Below are 23,283 nucleotides of genomic sequence, written 5' to 3' on the forward strand. Positions count from 1 at the left end.
GGGTCTTAAGGGAATATTTTCTTTCACAGTTTGAAAATGGCCTTGAAAGCCGAAACAGCTGTAACAATAACAAAAACCAAAAAATACTTGTAGAACTTAATAATTATATGATTAATTTGATTTTAATAAAATTTAAAAAAAATTAAATGGAGTTGTACGAATTAAACACAAAAACAATAAATAAATAAAAAATACAAATCTATTTAAAACCATGTGATAAAACCATTAACTCACCTATTTAATATTAGTCTCAAAAATGGAATAATTCCGTCTAATCATAAGAAAACAATTATTTCACCCATATTTGAAAGTGGAAATACCCAAAATGTTATTCCATTTTATACAAATTATCAACCAATTTACCTCATTTCAAACAAAGGAAAAATATTTGAAAAAATTGTGAAATCTCAACTAATGGAATTTGTTGAAAACAACAAAATTCTTCACAACAACCAATACGGATTTCGAAAATCGCGAAGCACACAAGATGCAATTGCAAATATCACATCACGCATATACAAAAGCCTAGACATGAGCAAAAAATGTGCTGGTATCTGAGAAAATCTTTCGACAGTATATTCCACACAAAACTTATGGAAAAATGAGATAATCTGAACATTAATAAGAATTTAGCAAATTGGATAAGAAACAACCTAAATAATCGCCCTCAATATGTTAAAATAAACAATATATATATTATAACGATAAAGATAAATCTTATTATGGAATCCCACAAGGTACGGTACTGGGTCCAATATTATTCATCTAATTTTTTTTATTTTTATTTATTTATTTATTTATTTAGTACAGGTGATGATACAATGACACATGTAGATAAAAAATACTTTGACTGCCCAACTAGGAGGAATTCCCGTTTAATTAAAACGAGATATTTTCTCAAACTCTTTATGTTAGTATAACTTCTTATGCTGACGAGACAGCAATCATTGAAAGTGACAATACATGGGAATTAGTAAAAATAAAAGCAACAGAAGATGTAAAAACTCTTAAATACTGGTTCGACATAAATTTACTATCTCTAAATAGCAAAAAAACTCATGTTGTACCATTTGCAACAAAATCAAATGACGTTCCACAAAATTTAGACATAATTACACATGACAATTTTAAACAACACAATTAAAATACTGTATAATAAACTGTTCCACATTGAAAATTTCAAATAAAATTAAATACTTAGGAATAATAATAGACAAGAACCTAAACTGGAAAGATCAAATCAACCTTACCGTCAACAAAATAAGATAATTAATTTATATATTTTTGAAATTCGAAATTTTCTCTCATTGGAAATTTTCTCTCATTGGAAATTTTAACATCAGTCTATCACGCTTTAGTACAATCAAATTTCCAATATGCTTTCAGAAGAGATTTTATTTCATATCATAGACAAGTTTACACCGTTAGAGACAAGTACCTAAAGACATGGTAAAATGAGAATATTATAGCACAAAAAAACTCCGTCGATAAGCACAAGCTTTGGAGAAAGACACAAAAAGCATTTAAAATCTTACACTCGACACAAAAAATGAAGAAAACAAAAAACATTTCTCAAACAAAATTAAGATGATTGAAGAAAAAAAAATAATGTACCTATGTATAAAAAAATTACATAAAATAATTTTAAAATATTACCTACATAGTGCATAAATCATACTAGACTATTAATTACATACACATTGCTTAGTTTTTAAAACTACCTTAAATATTTATCACTTTATTTGTTCTCAAATTTTTTTTATTTCTTAATTATTTAACATAATTTCAATGCAGTTCATTTTATTTACGTATAATTTTTCATATAAAATTTTCGCTGTAAACCCATTGAGGCTCACGTTACCAAATAATATTTTATAAAATAAAACACTTCAAATACATCTTGAATACATTTTTATTTTATTGCAACCTACCTCTCCACTACTTAAGCGGGCGACACCGCGGTTAAAGCTAGTTGTATATATATAAGTTGAAACATCCCATATAATAATGATAATATTTTTTTTTTAATTCTTTTATCATATCTAAAATGTTTTTAGAGGAATTCCCACGGATAAGGTTAAGGTAAATTTAAGATTAATAAAAACAGGACAGCCATTAAAATATTTTATGTAAAACGGTTTAAAAATTTTATAAAACGTTTTTCAACTACAAATTTTGCAGAAGGCACCAGATTTTATTTTTCTTGAAGATAAATTAGTAACTTCCCGAGGGATCCTTGTAGAAAAATTTGAGAAATAAATAAAATAAATCTTCAAGATCCTATCTTTTATCGTAATATCTTTGATATCTTGGGTATGCTGTTTAAATGTTAAGTGCTTATGCACAGCCCGAGATACTTTTCCTGTATCAGGATTTTGCAAGTTGTTATTTTCAATTTTTAAAGGTACATGAGGAGAAATGGTTTTACGGGTTGAGCTTAAAATCATGTATCCTTTTTATATTTATAGTTAGGATATTTGATTGAAGCCAACTGTTATATTTTTGTAGTATTCTTTGTGCATTTCTCGTAAGATTTCTAAATCTTTACCCCAGTAGAAAATTACAATACTATAAGTAATTAAAAAGTCACCGTTTAAATCTAATTGGGAGATATCATTTACATAAATTTGGAATAGTGGTTGTCCTGGAATGGATCCCTGCAGACCTCCATAATTTATTGGAAGGTGGTTGCAATTTTGAGTTTTGATGCTAACGAATAAAGCTGTTGCTAAGATACGATTTGAATAGATTAAGAGCAGGACCAACGATACCAATTTTGTATACCAAGTATATCATGGCTTACTGAAGCGAAGGCTTTTTGAAGGTCAATTATTATTGTAGGGGAGACCTGTCCAAAACCGTATAGCTTTTTTTTTTTTTTTTTTTTTTACAGTATTACCGCACAAGAGTCCCAACTGCTCCCGTCTGGAGCCAGTGAGACTATGGCATCCCCAATTGGGGTATGTTGTGAGGCTGAGGGTATTGGGGAGGGGAGGGAGATGGGGAAGAGGAAGGTGGGGAAGTACCTGGCTATTCAGATCTGGTCACCAAACACGGCTAAAGCCATTTCAAGCAACGTTTCAATTCTGAATGGTGGTCTTACACCAGGGCGATACTGAGAGTATCTTCCACTCTGGAACGTGCCGCAAATATACTATATATTATTTTTAATTAATTAATTGTGAAATAACACAAATTAATCAAATAAAATTTATTTGCGCACGCCGGGTTCGAACCCGCGACCTTCGGATCTGTAGTCAAAAGCGTATACCACTAGACCACGCCGGCCGAAGCTCTGTAGTTCAGTAATTAAAAATAAGATAAGGTTGATAGTAATTATTTTTTATTAATAAATTTAATAAGGAACAAAACGTAATAGAAAATTTTATAAAATCTTATTCGTAAATGTATTTAAAAAAAAAAAGCCTCCAATTTTTCCGGTTTTGCCCCGGGGGGTGGGTAAAACCGTATACCATATACAGTTTCTCAGTTTTGTTGAAATTATGCACTATTTTTTTGGATTCCGCCAACTCGAATGCTAAGCTTCGAAGATCTTTGTAAGTTATCCCAAATAGGCGACGTTCCATGGTAAGAACGTGATCAACGAGTGATTTCGGCATTCCGTAGATTTCTGATGCTTTTAGGTAACCCATAGTTCCTGGGACGATACTCTAATTCTAATTTTTTGCGTATTCTAGTCTTGACTTGTAGTTTTTCTTTGGTAATTACGAGGCATGATGATAACGTCTGTAAACACATAAAAAAATGCTTCAACGAAAATACTCCTGGTCAAAATCGTATACTGGCCGGTTTTACCCCGTACGGTTGTGCCCGAGAAATTTCTATTCACACATTCTTTCACAAATGTTAAACTTTTAACGAAAATCACCCAAATGTTTTACTTAATCAAATTTAAAATATACATAATTATAGTATATGTGTATAGTGATATGTCACTCACCTGCAAATGATATAAACTTCACTATTAATTATTTCAATAACCGTAAAATTAGATCAGATCACCGAAAAACTTAATAAGCGTATTATCTCGCCATCGGGCAGGCTTGTTTTAACAAGTTTCTGCTGACATGCGTTGATTTGGGGGCTTAACATGGACGGAAATGGTGGCGGGAATATTTAAAGAAATAAAGCTTTTATAGAGAAATACGGTTTTGTACAGGTCTCCCCTACTCAAAATATAATTTGCAAATTTACAAAATAAAAATGTGTTCGGTGTTTTCCTAAAGCCATATTGTTTTTTTTTTTACATAAAAACGATTTTTCGAAAGAAGTTTGTTTTATCATTCGTAAATTACACGTTCGAAGACTTTAGATCAGATTTGTAATATAGAAATGGGTCTGTAGTATGAGGTATTCGTTTTAGACCCACTCTTGTGAATTGTTATTACCTTAGCAAATTTAAAACTATCTGGAAAAGTTTCCTCTTTAAGTCACTGATTAATTAACTTTGATACAATAGGAAAAAATTCTGTGGAGAGACTTAGAACTGTCTTGCATTTGAATGTATCAATAACCAGCAATTGCTTTTAGTTTTAAGGATTTTACTATTTTACTTATTTCTATTTCTATAGAAAGGTTGAAGATAAAACGATCAAATGTTATCATGCATTTATGTTTTCCATTGCCAGGATTGCATGTGATTTTGTTATGAAAATAATCAGCTAAAGAGGAGCCAATGTTACAAAAGAAATTGTTTGAGTGGTCGCTTATCTCAACGTTGTTTGTGATGATTTCGTTATTAATGATTAATTTATTACAAGAAGTATTCGATTGTGTCTGTATGATGTTATTTATTAACTTCCAAGTTTTTTAAAACTTTTATTTTCTTTTTTTTTTTAATATCTTCGAAGTGTGTTTGTTTTAAGTTTAATTTCTTTTGTAGTAATATTATTTCTAGGAATTCTGTTTTCGATCATATTTGGTTTTATTTTTCAGTTTCAGGTGTGATTTGTTCCTTTTTTGATTAATTTTATAAGGTTATCTTTTTGTCTTCGTTTATCCACTCTGGTTTATTTTTGTTTTTCGTGTTAATTTTAGAAGTGCTATTAAATATTATTCTGAGGTAGTTTACAAGATTGTCATCGTTTAATACCGATCCGTCATTCATATAAAGCTGAAAGAGATTTTGGATGATATAATTCTTTGGATTATCAAGAATAATATGTGTATATTTTTTAAACGACTTTAAAAAAAATAAAATATTTCTAGCTAGAGCAATCCCGATGAGTTACAATACTCATTGTAGGATGAGAAGAACTTAAAATACATAGTTAGGAGTTAACAGGTACAATTTTATATTGTTATTTTAATATCAAACTTGTATCAAACATCATATCATACAACTAGATTAAGTTGTTGCCACCCACTGTGTCAATAACTTGAAGTAAACACCTGCAAGTTTGATGTCCCCTTTTTCCAAATCGTAATATTTATAAGTTCAAAAATACATCAATCTGTTACCAGGCGGCAAAAAGACTAAAACAGTTCGAAAACCCTATTTTCTAAAACGAAATTAAAATATTGACAAAGCCAGTCGCCGGGCGAAATATTATTCGCACCTAAAAACACCTGCGTCTGGAACTGTAAACAAGTTGTGATGATGATATTAACGACACAAAAAAGCTTGAAAGAGAAATTATAATATCACAGTTCACAGATTATATCGACTTTGGAGTGATCTAAATGAAGCTTCAAGGTATCGGTGTAAACAGTGCAAAGTAGCTCTCTCTATTGAACCTTGTTTTGAGGAGTATCACACGGCAGAAGCCTATTATTTTTTCCTGATGTGAAAAGTATTTAACTTTAATTAAAATAATTATTAATTTTCCGTTTATTTAAAATATTTTTTTATTCGAGTAAAATTAAAAATTTGTGACAACCCTGGAAAATTTTGCGGTGTTTTTCTTGGTGAATGGCGACACAAACAACATACAGTATACATATTTGGCAAACACGTCCCGAACAAATATTATAGGTTTCACATACGAAACAGTACAAAAATTTACAATTATCATAAAAATAAGTTTTACATACAAAACAGTACATACACAAATAGAATAAGGGAGGTTAAGTAGAACAAACAAGAAGGAACAAAAAAAGAAACTTTAGATTATCAACATTAATAGGTGCATATTTTTGGGACGACTTTAAAAAATATATATATTATTTTTGTTACTTGCTAGAGCAATCACAACGACTTACAAAACTCATTGTAGGACGAGATGAACTTACAAAACATGCGTGGGAGTTAACAGGAACAATTTTATATTGGTATACAATTTCAAAATTATAAGTTTCACATACGAAACAGTACAAAAATTGAAAAATATCATAATAATAAGTTACACATACGAAATAGTACACCAATAGAAAAAGGGAGGTTAAGTAGAACAAACAGACAGGGATATACATGTAGGCACAAAGCCAAGGTAGGAATTTAGAAGAGGGTACTTACTCACAAATACATTGGTAAAAGTAGATTTTGCTCGATTACAAATACAGGGGATAGAAAAAGAGAGAGAAAGAAACAAAAGAAATTATAACACGACAAGAATTACGTATTTTCGTTTTTATATGTTTAGTAATTTTTTTTAAGGCATTTTTTTTTTTTTTTTTTTTAATTTCCTTTATTTTTTCCCAATTTACATATTTCACAATACAAGTTTTTTAATAATATGAAAGGGAACCCACTAAGGCGCAGCCTGTGCGTGGGTAATATAATTTAATACATTAGATTTTTGTACCTAAAAATATATAACAGTAAAAATAAAATAAAAAAACAGTAAGCATAATAAAGAAAAACGGTAGGATTATAATTAAAGTTATTCTAAAAGATTGTGCAAGAGGAGCATATTAAAAATAAATCAAAGTAAAAATAAAGATTGTAAGATAATATATATGAATTAAAAGAACACAAAATAAAATAATAATGACTATACAGAAACAAAATAGAAAAAAGTTAAAATTAAATGAAATATGCTTCAACATTTGCATTGTACAGCCACAACTTTAATTCTTTTTGGTATTGCGCTAGTTTAGTTGTTACTTGAGTTTTTTTTGGTAGTAGATTAAAAGTGCGAGGTCCAATAAAGCTACTGTGAGTTTGCATTAGTTTGGTATTGGTTCGTGGGGTATAAAATACATGATTTCTTCTAAAGTTGATTTTGGGTTCATATTTTTGAAATTTATTTTGGTTTTTCATGACGTATTTCAGGCTTTGAAGTAAAAATAGTTTACGGAGATTGAATAGTTGAGATTCCTTGTACAATTGATCAGTCAAAAATGTCCTCTTTTTATTATATATAACCTTGATAATATGATTTTTTACTATTTGTAGTGGTTTTATAAATGTATCTAGTGCGCCACCCCATCCTAATATACCGTACATAATTGAGGATTGCACTAGAGAAAAATAAATCATTTTTAATTTGTCAACATTGAGTACTTCCTTAAGTCTATAAAATATGTACGTCAGATATCTTAATTTAGAAACGGTGTTATTAATTTGTGGTTGCCAGTTTAAATTTGTGTCTATATATATACCCAAATATTTGATCTTTTCAATTTTTCCAATTTCAAAGCAAGAGGTGCATGTTACTTTATTACAGTTAGCATTATGTAGTCTAATTTTAAGGTTATTGGGAGGTTTGTTTTTACTGTTTTTATAAAAAGTTAGGTAAAATGTTTTACTATAGTTTAAGAAAAGTCTATTACAAGTTAGCCATGATAAGACATATGAAATACATTTTGTTGCATTTAAAAAAGTTTCAGGCCAGGATTTTCCATTTACTATTATTGCTGTATCATCAGCGTAAGATACAAATTACTTTGACTTTTTGAATTATGCTGGCTGTTTTTATACATATCGGGAATAGAGTTATAGAGAGTGCAGGCAACAAAGTTAAGAGATTTTATCCCATATTTCGGAGTGTTTGTGAGAGGATTGCGGGTTTTATTGTCATTCCGAGTATTGTGGTTGGATGTCTTGATTGTAAAGTGGCTTGATTGTTGGGTAATTTGTAGGATGGTGGTTGTGATTTCATGTTCGGGAAGGACTGTGATTGGAAGGTTACCGGAAATTGAATAGATGTTTTTAAAAAGTGTTTCCCATGGAAGACCTAGTACATTTCTGAGAGCTCGGTTTTGGACCACCTGCATGGTCAGTTATCAGTTTCTTTGAGGCAAAGCCCCAGATATAGCAGATATAGGATAAGTATTAATGTACCATGGCATAATACACAGAAGTTAGTATATGAATGGGTAGTAATCCTTGAAGCCTATGTAGTACACCAGTTATGGGTGTAATTTTTTCTTTCACATGATTTATGTGGAGATTCCACTATACCTGGGAATCTACAATCAGGCCATATGTGTTGTGTTCGTTTTCTTTTCGAGACTGTTGTTACCAATTTTGGTAATGATGCTGAAATTTTTCTTTTTACAAAAAGTATTTAATGCGTTTTTCTAGCTGCCAAAATATTGCTTGTTTTTGTTCGCTTGTCATTGCTTTGCATGCTGTACATTTTTTTTGTGTTATATTAAATACTATTATGTTAGGAGCACTGTTGGATTAATTTTAAGAATATGACAACCGAATAATAAATTATCATTTTTCATTATAGTATAGCGTAGTTGAAGTAAAATAACATAAAACTGCGCTACATAAAAGTGATTTTATTATTATTTATTACTTTTCAGGTTGAACTGCGTCTTGCCGAGATATCCACGCTACGGTAAATTCAATGTGACAAGCCCTACCAGGAACTTGTTGCCTGGGTTTCCCGTGGACGAGTTCACCTTTATTACCTACTATTGCGACAATAACTATGACCATTCTGAAATAAATGCTCAAGCTTTTTGCGAAAGAGGCAGTTGGAGCAGTCCGCCGCCAGTTTGCAGAAGTAAGGTTTTTTCTTGTCCGTTTTTTTTAACAAATGTAAATGAAAATTAATTCAACCAGTATTCAAACACGTTAGTAAAAAAATTATAAACAACAGACCTGAAATTGGTCAAATAAGCAGTAACAATAACTCCTTGTTCTTCAGTTGTGTATTGTGCTTGTTTTTAATTAATTCTCTACCTATCTATGACACATTCACATTATGACATTAATTATGCCCCATGTTGTACTAAAAGCATCAACACACGACGGCCGGCATAGTCCAGTGGTAACGCATTGGACTGCCATTCCGAAGGTCGCGGGTTTGAACCCGGCGTGCGCAAATAAAATTTTTATTTGATTAATTTGTGATATTTCACAATTGATTAATTAAAATAATATATAGTATATTTGCGGCACGTTCCAGAGTGGAAGATACTACCAGTATCGCCCTGGTGTAAGACCACCATTCAGAATTGAAACGTTGCTCCAAATGGCTTTAGCCGTGTTTAGTGACTAGATCTGAATAGCCAGGTACTTCCCCACCTTCATCTTTCCCTTCCCCACTTACCTTCAACCTCACAACATCCCCCAATTGGGGATGCCATAGTCTCACTGGCTCCAGACGGGAGCAGTTGGGACTCTTGTGAGGTATTCACTATAAAAATTAAAAAAAACATCTGTTTGGGAAACAGTATATACACCCTAGGCTGCGTCTAAATCATAAGGGTGTTGGCTTCAACAGTCTGGCCAATTGATTGTGAATTCAGTGGCATATTCGGTGGATTGTAATATCCACCGAATATGTGGATATCGTTGATTCCCATACATTCAAACAAAATCTTTTTTTCAGAAAAATGCCGTATGGTCCAATCCCTCACTGTAACTTTCAGGTGTTATATATCGGGAATCGAAAATAACTGTACCGAGTTTCTGCCTTATGAGTCAGTAATTAATCCCACCTGCAAGTCCGGGTACGGCAATTCCAGCGAGGGTTTGGAAAATCTGACCTGCATCCAGGGAGGCAATTGGGATAACCCTGTTCCAAATTGTAAAGCAGGTAGAATAATTTTGTTTTTACTTATCTTTCTAGTTGAAATTCTTAAAAATCTTTTTACTCCGATACCTAAATGGATCATTAAAAATAGATTGTTTAGGTTAAGTTATGTAAACTGTGCTACGGAATTAGTCCTTTTGAGGAAAGACTTTAAAAGTCTATTTGTGGGAGGTACCCAAAGCTAACTTGATGCCGCGATGCAAGACTCTACAAAATATTTTACGATATATACAAATTTCATTAAAGAAACATTTTACGAATTTGAAAAAATAATTATTTATTTAATACTGGTTGTTTCATTTACAAATATATTTACATATTTGAATTAAATACATTTAATGAATGAATGCAAATCTTGCATGCGAATCGGAAAATAACCCACTTCCCAACATCTGATCAAGCTGAAATTCTTCAAATAGACTTGTTGTCGATAACAATGCATTCTATTAACACACTTTTGGTGACACTCATGTGCACACACACGTGCCACACGCATTTTTCTGAAATTGGATGACATTATATTTAAACATTTACAGCAGTTAAGATACGAAATAAATGTCGCTACTGTCCAATTAGGATTTGGCTTAGGGGTATTGTTTGCGGTGTGAACTCCAGTCTCTTAGGAGAAAGACTCAATCATAAGTCAAATTAAAAAAATGTTTAAAAAGAGATTTAATTTTCACAATTGTACGGCTCGTTCATGAACGACTCATCGCTGCCCCAGGGCACCGTTTTCAAAAATCCTCCCGGTTTTAAAACCAGAGGAAAATCCCTCTGAAGTCTCATTTTATAGTCCTATTGCTCTTTTGTCGTGTTTAACAAAAGTAGCGGAACATTTGATAAAGAATACATTAGAATGGTTTGTTGAAAATCACAGTATTGTCTCTCCTTATCAATACGTCTTCCGGAAAAATAAATTTACTATGGATAATATAAGTGTGTTTACAATAGATATCCGTATTTCTCAATCGTTAAACTCTTGCACATTTGCCACATTTCTAGATCTTTCGTCAGCTTACGACGATGTATTAATTGATGTTTTGAAAGAATAATTAATAAAAAGTAAAAATGCCCACAAAATAAGTTCATTTTCTTATCAACTTGCTAACAGACAGATCCATTATTATCCACTCTTCCTCAAAAATATTGAAGCGTAAACTATGGAAAGGGCTACCCTAGGGGTCTGTAATCATACCACTATTATTTAATATCTATATAGGTGATTTAGACTTTGAAATCCCGCCATCTATCATGCGACTATATTTGGCGGACTATTTTCTTATACATGTATGGCAAATTTGGCCTTGCATAATATTAATATTTGGTTTTTTACAAATATAATGAATTCAACTACCTACCTCTAAAACCAAGGTAGTGGCTTTTATTTAGGATTGAGGTCCCACGTTCTGCCGCAGATCCGCAAAATTGCCCACATTAGCGAACATGACTTTCTGTCCACAGATTCCACCTGGTTTTTCCAGCTCAGTTTGGCATCTATGATGAGATCGAGGTACTTAACAACTCCTTTCTATGGAAGGTTGGATTGTTCCATCCCTCTAGTTTTCTTTTGTGTGTGAAGATTGCTAGTTCTGTCTTGTTTGGATTGACCGACAGCCCTGTTTCTTCACACCATTCTTCTACTGTTTCCAGTGTTGATTGTATGAGGCCTCTGGTTGTGCCTGCATCCCGTACCCTTGTGTATGGAAGCCCCTGTTTTTGAGTTTCCGGATAAGGTTGTCTACCACTAGGCTTCACAGAAAGGGTGATAAGACCCCTCCCTGTGGACACCCCGTATCAGCAGAACTCTGATGTTTACCTCACCCCTTGTCACGGTAAGTATCCGGCCTGAGAGCATGTTCTTCAGTCACCTTCTGGTGGTTTTGTCAAGTCCATGTCTTTTTGCCGCTTCATCGATGGATTTAATAGTGGTGCAATTGAATGCTCCCTCTATATCCAAGAAGAGTCCTACCACAAGTTCCCCAGTGGCCTGCACTTGCTCCAGTTTGTACACCAACCTTTGCAGTGCCGCGTCGACCGATTTGCCTGGCTGGTACGCAATTTTTAACTCGTGGAGGGGTTTTACCCTTATGTGCCGTCCCTTATGTGCTTATCCATTGGTCTCTCGATTGTTTTCAGACGGAAGGAGGTGAGAATAATTTGATGGAATGCGCCTGGTTGGTCGTAGTCGGTTCTCCCAGGTTTAGGTATGAACACTACCCTCGTTTTCCTCCATAATATGGGGATGTATCCGAAGGCACAACACGCCCTCAGGATCTCAGTCACTGGAAGTAAGATTGAATCTAGGCCCCTCTGTATAAGTGCGGGAAAGATTCCAACTTCTCCCGCGCTTTTAAAGGGGTCAAACCCTTCGATTACCCATTTAATTTTGGAGGGAGTAACTATTTTAGCCGCAGTGTCCCAGTCCTTAGCTTCCCGTGTAACTCGGGCTGGTGGTGGGCCAGTGTCACCTGCGTCTAACTTTTTTATCCGGGAAAGTGTTTTCCTAGCAGTTCGTCCAGTTTTTCCTTCCAGTTATTGGTGAAGCTTAGATCTGCTTTCCGGAATGGACCTTTGGCTGCCCCTGGTTATTTAGCAAGCTAGGTTCCTTGCTGACTGCGGGATGGTTTACACCTCCCCATATTACCAGGAGTCTGTTTTGGTTTTCCGGATTGCTTCCTTGTATACTTTTTGGTATTGCTTGTGAGCATCCAAGTTTCCAGTTTTCTTGGCCCTGTTGAAGGTTTGCCTAGTTTCCGTAATTCCTGCAGTCTGCACCATCACGGTATTTTTTTCCGTGGTACTTGTCTTCAGAAGGAAGCTATTGTTGTATGCCCTTATCATTGAGTCTCTCAGTATCTCTACTCCGTCCTCAATTTCTTCGGGGCAACTGTATTTAACTGGGAATCTTACCATTTTAATGCTAAGCCCCTCTGAATACTGAATCCAGTCTGTTGCTTTTGGGTCCCTATATGAACCGGTCCCCGTTCTGCTTGTCTCTCCTTCTAGTTTAAATTCTATGTGTCGGTGATTCGACAGGGATGAATCATCCGAAACTCTCCATCCTGAGACTCTGAGGGTTCCCAGGGTCAGGTCTATCACCTCCTGTCTGTTACTTATTACAAAGGTTGGTTCCCTAACTCTATTGAAAATCTCAAGGTTCACTGTCATCAGGAATTCCAAGAGGTCCTGTCCTCGTTGGTTAATGTCCGTACTCCCCCACACAGTGTTGTACGATTTGGCATCCATACCGAGTATCAGTTCCCTACCCTTCTCCATGCAGTCTTGCATGAGTCTAGTTACTTTACTTGAGGGTGGTGGTTCCGTAGAGTCATGGGGCATATAGACTGACGCCACCACTAATTCCTTGCTTCTTTGGTCCAGCGTGACCTAAAACTTTACAGCTACCAGGTCCCTGCTGCAGTATTCGGGGAGCAGTGTGCCAGCTATCCCTCTGTTGAGGACGCAAGCCCTGGGTCAGTCCCTCCGACTTATTGTAGCAGAGTAGACCTTGATTCATTTTTATTCCTCTGACCTTCTCCCTGTGAGTCCAAGATTCTCAAATCAGCGCAACATCCACACGGTCCCGGGTAACTCTCCTATTGAGCACCGCAGCCGCTGCTGGGTTGCGATGTAAGTTTATTTGAATGAAATGTTTTTAACCGTTTTTAGGGGTCTAATCCTTACATTTTACACCCTATATTCGCTCCTCGGTGTTGGGTCCGCGCAGCGTGAAGGTGACCTTCCTTATGCCTACGTGCGCCTTCACACTGTCCTCGTCCACGCTCATGATCAAGCGATACCTGTCTTTCTCCCTAACTGAGTCGTGGACGATCCAATTTTTACTGTTTTTACTTTCACGTCTCACGTTCTGGTTCTACAGCTGTTGCCGTATTACCGCCGTGACCTTCACGTACTTTGGCAGTTCATCTAATCCTACCACTTCCAGGTCGGAGCACTGCCATTTTCATTTCCTTCATTCCCTGGAGGATCCAGTTGCGTAAGTTTCTTATGAGGTTCCTCTTACTTGGTTTCCTTGAGGGTTCCATAACAATCTTTAATATTGACCTTTTTAGATTTATTTGGAACAGATATGATAACAGATTTTGTTTTTAATATCCTTGAAGCCTATATAGTACACCAGTTATGGGTGTAATTTTTTCTTTCGCATGATTTATGTGGAGATCCCACGATAGCTGGGAATCTACAATCAGGTCAAATGTGTTCGTTTTCTTTTCGAAACAGTTGTCGCCAATTTTGATAATGAGGCTGCAATTTTTCTAGTTGCCGAAAAGTATGTGATGCATTGTTTTACCCTTTTTTAAGGGTCAGTTTGTTAATTCTCAACCAGCTTAAAATGTGAAACATTAAAATTCATTTTCATTTCAAGCTCCGCTAGATTTGGTGTCTAGTTTCGGTAATTACTGTGTCGTCCGCATAAAGCTGTAGATTTCCTTAAATATCCCACTTTGATATTTCATTAACATAGATTAGGAATAGCAACGGTTCAAGAATTGATCCCTGGATTTATTATCTAGGTTTTTAACATATGTTTGAATTACATCAGTTCCAATGAATATTGATTCTCAATATTGTAGATTGATATTTTGTCGATTTCATTTTGTATATGCGATCTTGTTAAACTCATCGCTTTTAAAACTGCGTGATTATTCATTTTGTTGTAAAATACTGAGTGTTTGATTTGGAAAATTCAACTATAGGGCCGTGCATGCATATTTTTGTGCACTGGCTTTATTTCAGAGTATTGTCTAAACTTTCTGAGTTTTTTTAACGTTTTTTTGCACTCTTTTTTAACTGATTATTAATGATAGTTTGTGTTTTTTAGTTTTACATGTAGTTTAGTAGTGTTTTTAATTTGGCACAATTTGACCTTCAGAGAGAACACCAGTTAGTGCCAGGCAGACACAAAATAAAATTTATTGATTTTATTTATTTTATATATTTTATATAAATTACAAACAATACAAAACAAAATGAACCTTTGTTTGTCCAAATGGGAAAGATTCCCGTTTTAGGACAGCCAAATTGTGTATTTAGTACATATTATTCTTACAATGGAATGGCGATGCTGTCAAAACAAATTTTGAGAACATTGTTGATTGCATTCGAAGTGACAGGATGGTTTCTTTATCCTTGAAAGAATCGCAAAGATGTAATTAATTACCAGGGTCAACTTGGATAACATTAGTAATTGCATTCAGAACAGATGAATGGTTTCTTTCGGGACATCACAAGTCTGAGATTCTTTCCCGGGCATTTCGGAGAACATTTACAATTGTATAGTTAGAATTTCCACATTTATAAATCAGTATAAGACATATGAATCCCATAGTACTATATTTTTAGAATTTCTTAGGTGATAGAAATTACACATTACTAGACCATAATATAATATGCCGTATGACATATGAATTACGAATTTAAACATTTCGAATCTTTATTTATTAAATGGCTAGTCATTATTATACAGTAATCGAAATAAAACCGCGCAAAAGATCAGCAAATTTAAATTTAAATAATAACAACAATGAAGATCAAGTATTAGGAACAAAAATAACCATTTTTAAACTTGAAATAAAGACTTTAGATCCTTATCTCTCTTAAGTACAAAACAGCCTTTTGGAAGATAAAAAATTAAATTTTACATAATATTATCAACGCTATTATATATTTTTTTTCTATCTAATTACTTAAATAAGTTATTTTTTTAAAATTAAACCCTTATTAGTTCATATTAGATATGTGAGATTGTGTTAGCATGAGTTCGCTCTCGACTCTCCCCATGTCCAGAAGCCAATTGCTAACCCATTTTCGCAACGCGCTAGCACTTTTCAATTTCCATGCTTCGGGAATGAGGTTGAACACTTTAGGCCCTAAGTAGGAGTATTGTCTTTGTGCATGTGATGTGTTTGTAGTAGGTGGAACTACTGGATTCCTCCTTGCATGACGGGTGATGTGGAGATGATCAATGTATGAATAGTGGTGTTGATGTTTTTGTGTAGGTATATACCAACAACGTTCATGTGTTCGATATTATTATTTCCATTCCGTTACTTTTTCTGATGTAATGATATTTGAAGTAAAGAAATATTATTTGAACATGTTATTTGTTCTGTACCTTTATTAATTTTTTTTTTTTTTTCAAATATTATAAAGCCAATACTTTTTTACTTCGCATTTGGATGTTTTCGTCAAATTTGCCCAATCTAACTGCAACGGGAATAAGTTTCCTTATAGGGTAACACTTAGATTTTTCATTTCTGAAAACGGGACATTTTAGCATCCCGAAGCTCTGCTTGGGAAAAACGTGGCGCATATTCGTAAATTCTCGAACATTATCCATCCGAGATATTTTGGCAGCGCTTGGTAAATGCCCGACGTCTCGGGACGATACTGACGATGCATCAGCTATTTACCTCTCAGTAGTGCTTTAAAAATAGTGAAAGTCTTTTCAAATTAAATGAAGTAACTCTTGAAGACACCAAAAAATAAATAAAATCCCTAAAAAATAACACAACAGTGCCAGAATACACTCTAAAACAACAATAACACTAAGCCAACAACTACTTACTCCACTAACATACGTTATTAATCTTAGCCTGAAAGAAGGAATTTTTCCGATCATCCTAAAAAAAGGTCTAGTTTTTCCAATTTATAAATCAGGACATAAAAATAATGTTAGCAACTTTCAACCCATTACATTATTAAACACGTTGTCAAAAATTCTTGAAAAAGCAATAAACGAACAGCTGCAAAATTATCTGTAAAACATGCAAATACCGAGAAACCGAGTTTATAACACATAATTTAAATGCAAGAAAAAAAGTTATTTTAATCTATTTAGACTTATCTAAAGCCTTCAATACAATTTCGCACGAACAACTTTTCAAGAAGCTAAAAAACATTGGCATTAATGGAGTAGAATTTGAATTACTGAAAAGTTTTATGTCTGACAGAACACAACAAGTTAAAATTGACAACGAGAAAATTGAACCACTTTTAATCACGTACAGAGTCCCACAGGAGAGTGTACTTGGCCCACTAATATTCCTCATATACATTAACGAATTATGTGACATTGAAATTTAAAGTAAAATTGTGACCTTCGCTGATGATACAGTTCTACTGTGTCAAGCAGCCACATGGAAAGATTTATTCATAACAGCTGAAAAGGGTTTGTCACTTGTCAAAAAATGGCTAAACAGAAATACTCTTACCATTAACATAATCAAAACAAAATTCATCACACATAGTGTTACACTAAGAGGTCAACCTCCTTCTTACTTAGACTTGTTTTTGCATGACTGTAAACAAACATCATCCGATTGCCAATGCGAACACACCGAAAGGGTAAAACAAACTAAATACCAAGGTGTTATTATTGACACACACTTAATTACTGAACTGATCACATTACTTTCATCACTAATAAACTAAAAAGAGTCTTTCACCTAATAAAATCCATTTTCGCACTAACAATACTCAGATCTATATATTTTGAACTGTGTCAATCCATTTCCACTAGTGGAATATTAGCTTGGGGAAGCGCTACAAACACAAAAGTTGACCCAATTCGAAAAATTCAAAAGGCAGTAATAAAACGCATACTGCAATTACCATTCTACACAGATTCAAAATCTACAAACCACTAGACGTCTTGTCAATAAGACACCTTTACGTCAAAACTGCTCTCCTACACCTCATCCATAATAATCTTCATATTATAAATCAACCAAAAAACATAATTAAAACCAGGTCTTCACCAAATAAAAACACTGAACATTCCGATGACACACACCACACACGGACAAAGACACTTTCAGCACTACGCAACCAAACTTTTTAACAGTATGCCCTTTACTTTGAAACAATTACTGACTGCAAATATATCTACAAACTTTCTCAAAAAAAAATATCGTAGCCTGGATTAAAAATCAAGATCTTCACCTTTTTCAAAAGATTATAATTTCAAACCAAACATAACCAAAATATAATAAGTAAAATGAAATATTTATACACGTTTTTCAAGAATTATCCAACAATACATACACTCACATAGAAATGTGTGTTTGTCAGTTTGAATATATGTCAGTGAAAAAAAAAAAAAACTAAGTTTCTACTACAATACAAAATACTTTTCACACTTAATCACTTACACCAGGGCTTCCCAAACTTTTTTCAACTGTGACGCCCTTGGGAAGTTGCCATATTTTTAGCGTGTAAGTCTTACACGTTGACACCTCAGCACAGGTTTTCCTAGTGAGGTGTTGACGTAACATACAATATTACCCACACACAGTTTTACCTCATCAACTTATTTTCTTTATGTTTTGTACCTTTTTTCTATACTACAGTATAAACCACTGTTATCATTTGTAAAATGTGGATACAAGAATAGACATTAATAAATATACAAGCTTTGGACAAGTACATTACAAATACCAGGAAACAAAGGCATTCAATATTAATATAATACAGTATATGTAAAAGACCTAGTGGTCGATTACAGGGAGGTTATTCTACATGATTTTTACAAGTAAAAATAAGAACTTTTTCTTCTAAATACCAACGTTTTATGGTAGTTAAAAAGTTGAAATGTTTGTTAGGAAAATAAATATGTTTCCATGTATTTTTTTTGGGAAAAAAATGGAATTTAGAAAAAAATATATTTTTTAAGCATCATGTAAATCACCCCTCGAAAAAAGTACACTTTAAATCCTTTCTTTATTCGTAATATGCAATACCGTTACAATTTCCGAAATGATACTAAAAAATGTAATTTAAAATCACGAACGTTTCTATGTATCTTTTTATGTATATTTGTATGTATCTTCGTTTAAACATACTTATTTTAGCTAGTCTTAAATCCTGTATTCGTCTAGGATAACTTGAAACCTGAAAATTTGACTGTCCTGAAACGGGAATACTTCCTAGTTTGACAGTCAAAATCATAAAATGTAATCAATGTTATAAAAAAAAAAAACACATTTTATTATATTATACAATACAACCGTTCATCATTTATTTGCATATTTTATATTATTGAATTTTAGTTTATTTATTTCAGTTTTATTTTAATTAAGGATTTCATGTTATCTTTTTTATTATATTGAAATAGTACTCAGCACGGTTAAAGCGCCCAGTGAGGACTACATTTTCAATATTTGATTTAAAGTATATAAAGTCATCGAATCAAATAAAATAAAAGCAAAAATGTGATTATTAACAAAATAATCACCTGATATATTGAAGTGAAATTTGTTTTGCAATCAGACAAAACATGTACTTTTTAAAAATATGAACACAGAAACATAACACAACTTATAACGTGCATGTTTATTTGTACAGATGAGCATTTTAACCCATATTTTGCCGCTATCACTTCCTGTGGTCAGATTTTGATGAAATTTGGATATGTTGCATATAAACACCTAATTAAGAAAATAAAAAATTTAAAAAAATGTAAATACTTATACTTACAAAAATATGAGATGTTGCGTTTTCGCAACGTCAGCGAAATAGGGGGGTAAAAAGTAAATGTATGAAACAAAATAAGTTTTTTTTAAAGTGGATTTCTTTGTATTCATTTATAAATCATATTACTAACAGTAACTAAAATTTAAAATATTGTAGGAATAAGTAAGAAAGTGCACCTTTCCAAAAGACATAATAAGAAATTAGCATACACAAATATTACAATAAACATTATTTTCCGGTATGTTAAATTTTGTTACATTTATGGTGCAATGCCACATTACACTCTGAACACATATAATATGTTTGTGAATGATATATACGACATCTATTTCTATTTTCTCCTTTATTTTAAAAATAACTACTCCCTGTTTTACTTGACCTCGATGCTGTCGCAAATCTACGACTAATCCAAGACTTATATCCAAATTTGATAGGCTTGCCATGAATATACATTTTACACGAATGCTTTCCTCTATAAGGGATCATTGGTTCGTCTATTGACAGCGCATGCCGTATAATTCAGAGCTGTTTTAAAATGTTATTTAACAACGTGGTCATGTTCTAACTTTATAAAGTTTGTCGGTAGAATCGATATTTCAATTGTCATCCAAATGTAAATTGCTCTTGACATCACGATAGGTTTGTCCGGTCATGCATGACCTTACAAAAAGATTTGTAATGTCCTCATCTAAAGACCATGCCTCTAACAAATCTCGAAACGATATATTGAAATCCTATTTTTTTCAAATGTTATTTGGAAAACGAGTCATAAGGAGGTACAAACTCTGTTCTGATAGCCGTCCTAATTATCTCCAAATACCAAACTTTGTACATCCAGAGATGATGGGCTTTTTTAATCTTCTCATGTATTTTGAATGTAAAACATCTTGTATTAGGTCTGTTTATTTTTGAGCCCGTACTTTTTAATGTATTTTCCTGGTTTTGTTTTTATGCATTTCTATAGTCCATCATTGAGGATACTTTTTTAACTTTTTGACACCAACAGTACATAAATCAAATGAGTGATTATAATAATTCATAAAGTCTTATAAGACAATTTTTTTTGTGACATATCTGTAAAGTGATTCTTCTTATGATGTGTCTGTATGTTGCTTCTGTGAAATGTTTTGTAAATGTTTTCTTCATACATTGTGTCTGCACATTGGGTTGGGTTGGGTCTAATTTTTCTGTACAAAACTCTTTTTTTTATTTTTTTACTCTTCCATTTCAAAACTACCAATTGGCGATCCCTTAATGAGTTTGATAACTCATGGGAGTGCAACATTTTTTTGTTGTATGTTTAAAAAAAAAAAATACATTTCCTTACGAGGTAACCTATGATATCCAGTGTACAATAAAAATCCTGTAAATTTTATTTATGTTATTGATAGTCAATGGTGTGTTTATTTTGTTTTTTAATAAATAAAGCCTGATGACAGCACATCAGAAATAAGGCCCCAACACGTTGGTCTCACTACAACTATGGCAGAGACACTGCCCGAAATCAAACGATTTTTGTCATGGCGTCGCCCAACCCGGACTACCAGCTGGGTTCATAGTTTTATCAAAAAGTGTCGTGGCCAAACCCATGAACAACCTGATAAACACATAAGAAACAATGAGATAAGAAGAAGAGGCCTGATGGGTGAATAAATGTCGAAATAAAATATTTGCCATCGAGATAAATAAGCTCCAAAAAGGAGCTACATTACCAAGTGACAGTCGTCTCAAAGCATTGAACCCCTTCCTTGGACTCGAAGGCCTACTGAGGATGGACTCACATTTACGAGCCCTCAGTAAAGTGCCCCAAGAAGTGTGGACACCCATTATAGTGGACGGTGATCACGACTATACACGACTCCTGGTGAGCCATCATCACCAAAATGCCGATCATCCGAGTACGGAGAGAACGATGGCTGATTGTTGTACAATTAAGTTAATGAGATCACCATTAAAAAAATAGTTCAAAGAACTCGGTATAAGATTTACCCACAATTTTTTTTCACATATTCAACTCTTCTGTTCTCAACGTTATTTGGCACTCGCGAATAACTAGGTTTCGATTACTTCCAACGCATTTCCCTTGGCACTGACGACGAAGATGTTGATGCTTGGGGTTGGGATGGAGTTGTTGAAGGTTCACTTATCAGCCTCTTAGAGTGGACTTCCAAAGTTCCTGCCGTATCCCCGAGCGTATAGCTAAATGCAGCGTCTTCGTGTAAGTCATTGTCATCAAAATCCTCTTTATCAGTAACTTCGGCGACTTTAGGGGGTAAAACCACCACATCTGGAATATCTTCTTCGTCATCTTCATCGTCGATATTCCAATTCTCTGCGATAAAGTCGGCAGCCTCTTTTGTGGTAAAAAAGTCCTTTGGATTCATCTTATTCAAAAAAAAAAAACACAATAATAGCGATTGTTGCTGGTTATTATGAATAAAATATTTCTAAAGTTTTTACCCCCGTATTTCACTGACGTTGCGTTAACGCATCACTTAAATAAACTGTGTAAAATGAGTACCTCTGGAAATTAATTATTTTTTTAAGTGTACATATTATTAAATAAGGATCAATTATGTATTAAAAAAGGCTAAAATATATTAAGAAATGTCAACGATAATAATTATTTAAAAATTGCTTTTCTGATTGTCGTATTTTCTCCGACTTTGGAGGCGTCTACTTAGTCGCTGAAGTAAATATGTTTCTATCTGTTAAGTTCTTACGGTAAAGTCAAACTTTTTCTATAAGTAACTGAAAGAATAATGGTGATTCATTATCAAGTTCTCAAAATATGACCCAGCAACCAAATTGTTGCGTTTTCGCAACGTCTGCGAAATATGGGTAAAATGAATTTGATTCCCCTCCCCTGATAAATTTAAACTTTTTATTCTTTATCAACTATTTTAAAATCTTGCTATGTTCATTATTTATATATTTTGGTTTTTGTTCACACATACATATTCTTTTTCTTTTAAAAGCCCAGCTAGGCGTAAAAAAAAACAAATAAATACATTAAACCATTAAAAATAAGATTTATTATATCCCCAACAGAAATTCGGCGATGACGCCGAGTGTGAAACGTATACGTTTTTGAAAATATTAGTTTATATTCTCTCATCATCGCTTTGTATGAATTGTTATCTTTTGTAATTATTATGTTATGTTAGTTATTATTTTTGTCCTGTGCTATAATAGAACTGTTATCGCTTGTTTTTGTTCGCTTGTCATTGCTTTTTATGTTGTACATTTTTTTGGGGTGTTACCTCAAATACAAATTCCAAAAATATTATATTATGTACTATTAAATTAGAAGCACTGTTAGATTCATTTTAAGTTTATAACTACCGAATTCAAAACTATTATTTTTAATTTCATCATAGTATAACGCAGTTGAACTGAAATAATACAAAAAAGCGCTATATAAAAGTGATGTTTTAATTATTATTCATTACTTTTCAGGGTGGACTGCGTCTCTCCAAACTATCACCCAAACAGCAAAGTCAATGTGGAAGAACGTAAAAAATACTTGGCTGTAATTTGCTCTGAGTTGAATGCCAAGGCCATTGTCAATTATAATATTAATATAGATTAGCAAATTAAAAACATAAATGGCGATAGTTTAGTAGTGAGCAAATAATGAATTGTTTTTATCCCTTCTCTACGGGCAGTGAAACTAGGTTATTTAAGGTCTAAATTTAATTAGAGAACTTCACTTCTCCTCGATATTTCTAGCCCAATAAACACAAAGTAAACATTATATTCACTTTCCGTTGGTTAGTAATTTCATCAGAGTGTCGGTAGAAATATAAACTTTGAAAAACATAACAATAAA

General features: G+C 33.3%; 1 protein-coding gene across 4 annotated transcripts in view; it reads left to right on the forward strand.

The window, feature by feature from the left end:
- LOC149410074 (CLIP domain-containing serine protease B4-like) overlaps nt 1–23,283 on the forward strand; it is an 85,630-nt gene extending 62,347 nt beyond the window's left edge. For 2 of the 4 annotated variants that reach the window (XM_089648581.1, XM_089648579.1), the window contains exons 13-15: nt 8,719–8,921; nt 9,753–9,959; nt 22,911–23,283. In XM_089648581.1, the coding sequence (XP_089504707.1) occupies nt 8,719–8,921; nt 9,753–9,959; nt 22,911–22,987 (487 nt within the window). In that variant the 3' untranslated portion in view covers nt 22,988–23,283. Of the gene's footprint in view, nt 1–8,718; nt 8,922–9,752; nt 9,960–22,910 lie in introns of those variants that run through there. The other 2 variants (XM_089648582.1, XM_089648583.1) reach the window with 2 other exon arrangements.

The sequence above is a fragment of the Hesperophylax consimilis genome, chromosome 28, assembly GCF_061612785.1.
Source record: "Hesperophylax consimilis isolate HC1 chromosome 28, BYU_Hcon_1.0, whole genome shotgun sequence".
Classification (NCBI taxonomy): domain Eukaryota; kingdom Metazoa; phylum Arthropoda; class Insecta; order Trichoptera; family Limnephilidae; genus Hesperophylax; species Hesperophylax consimilis.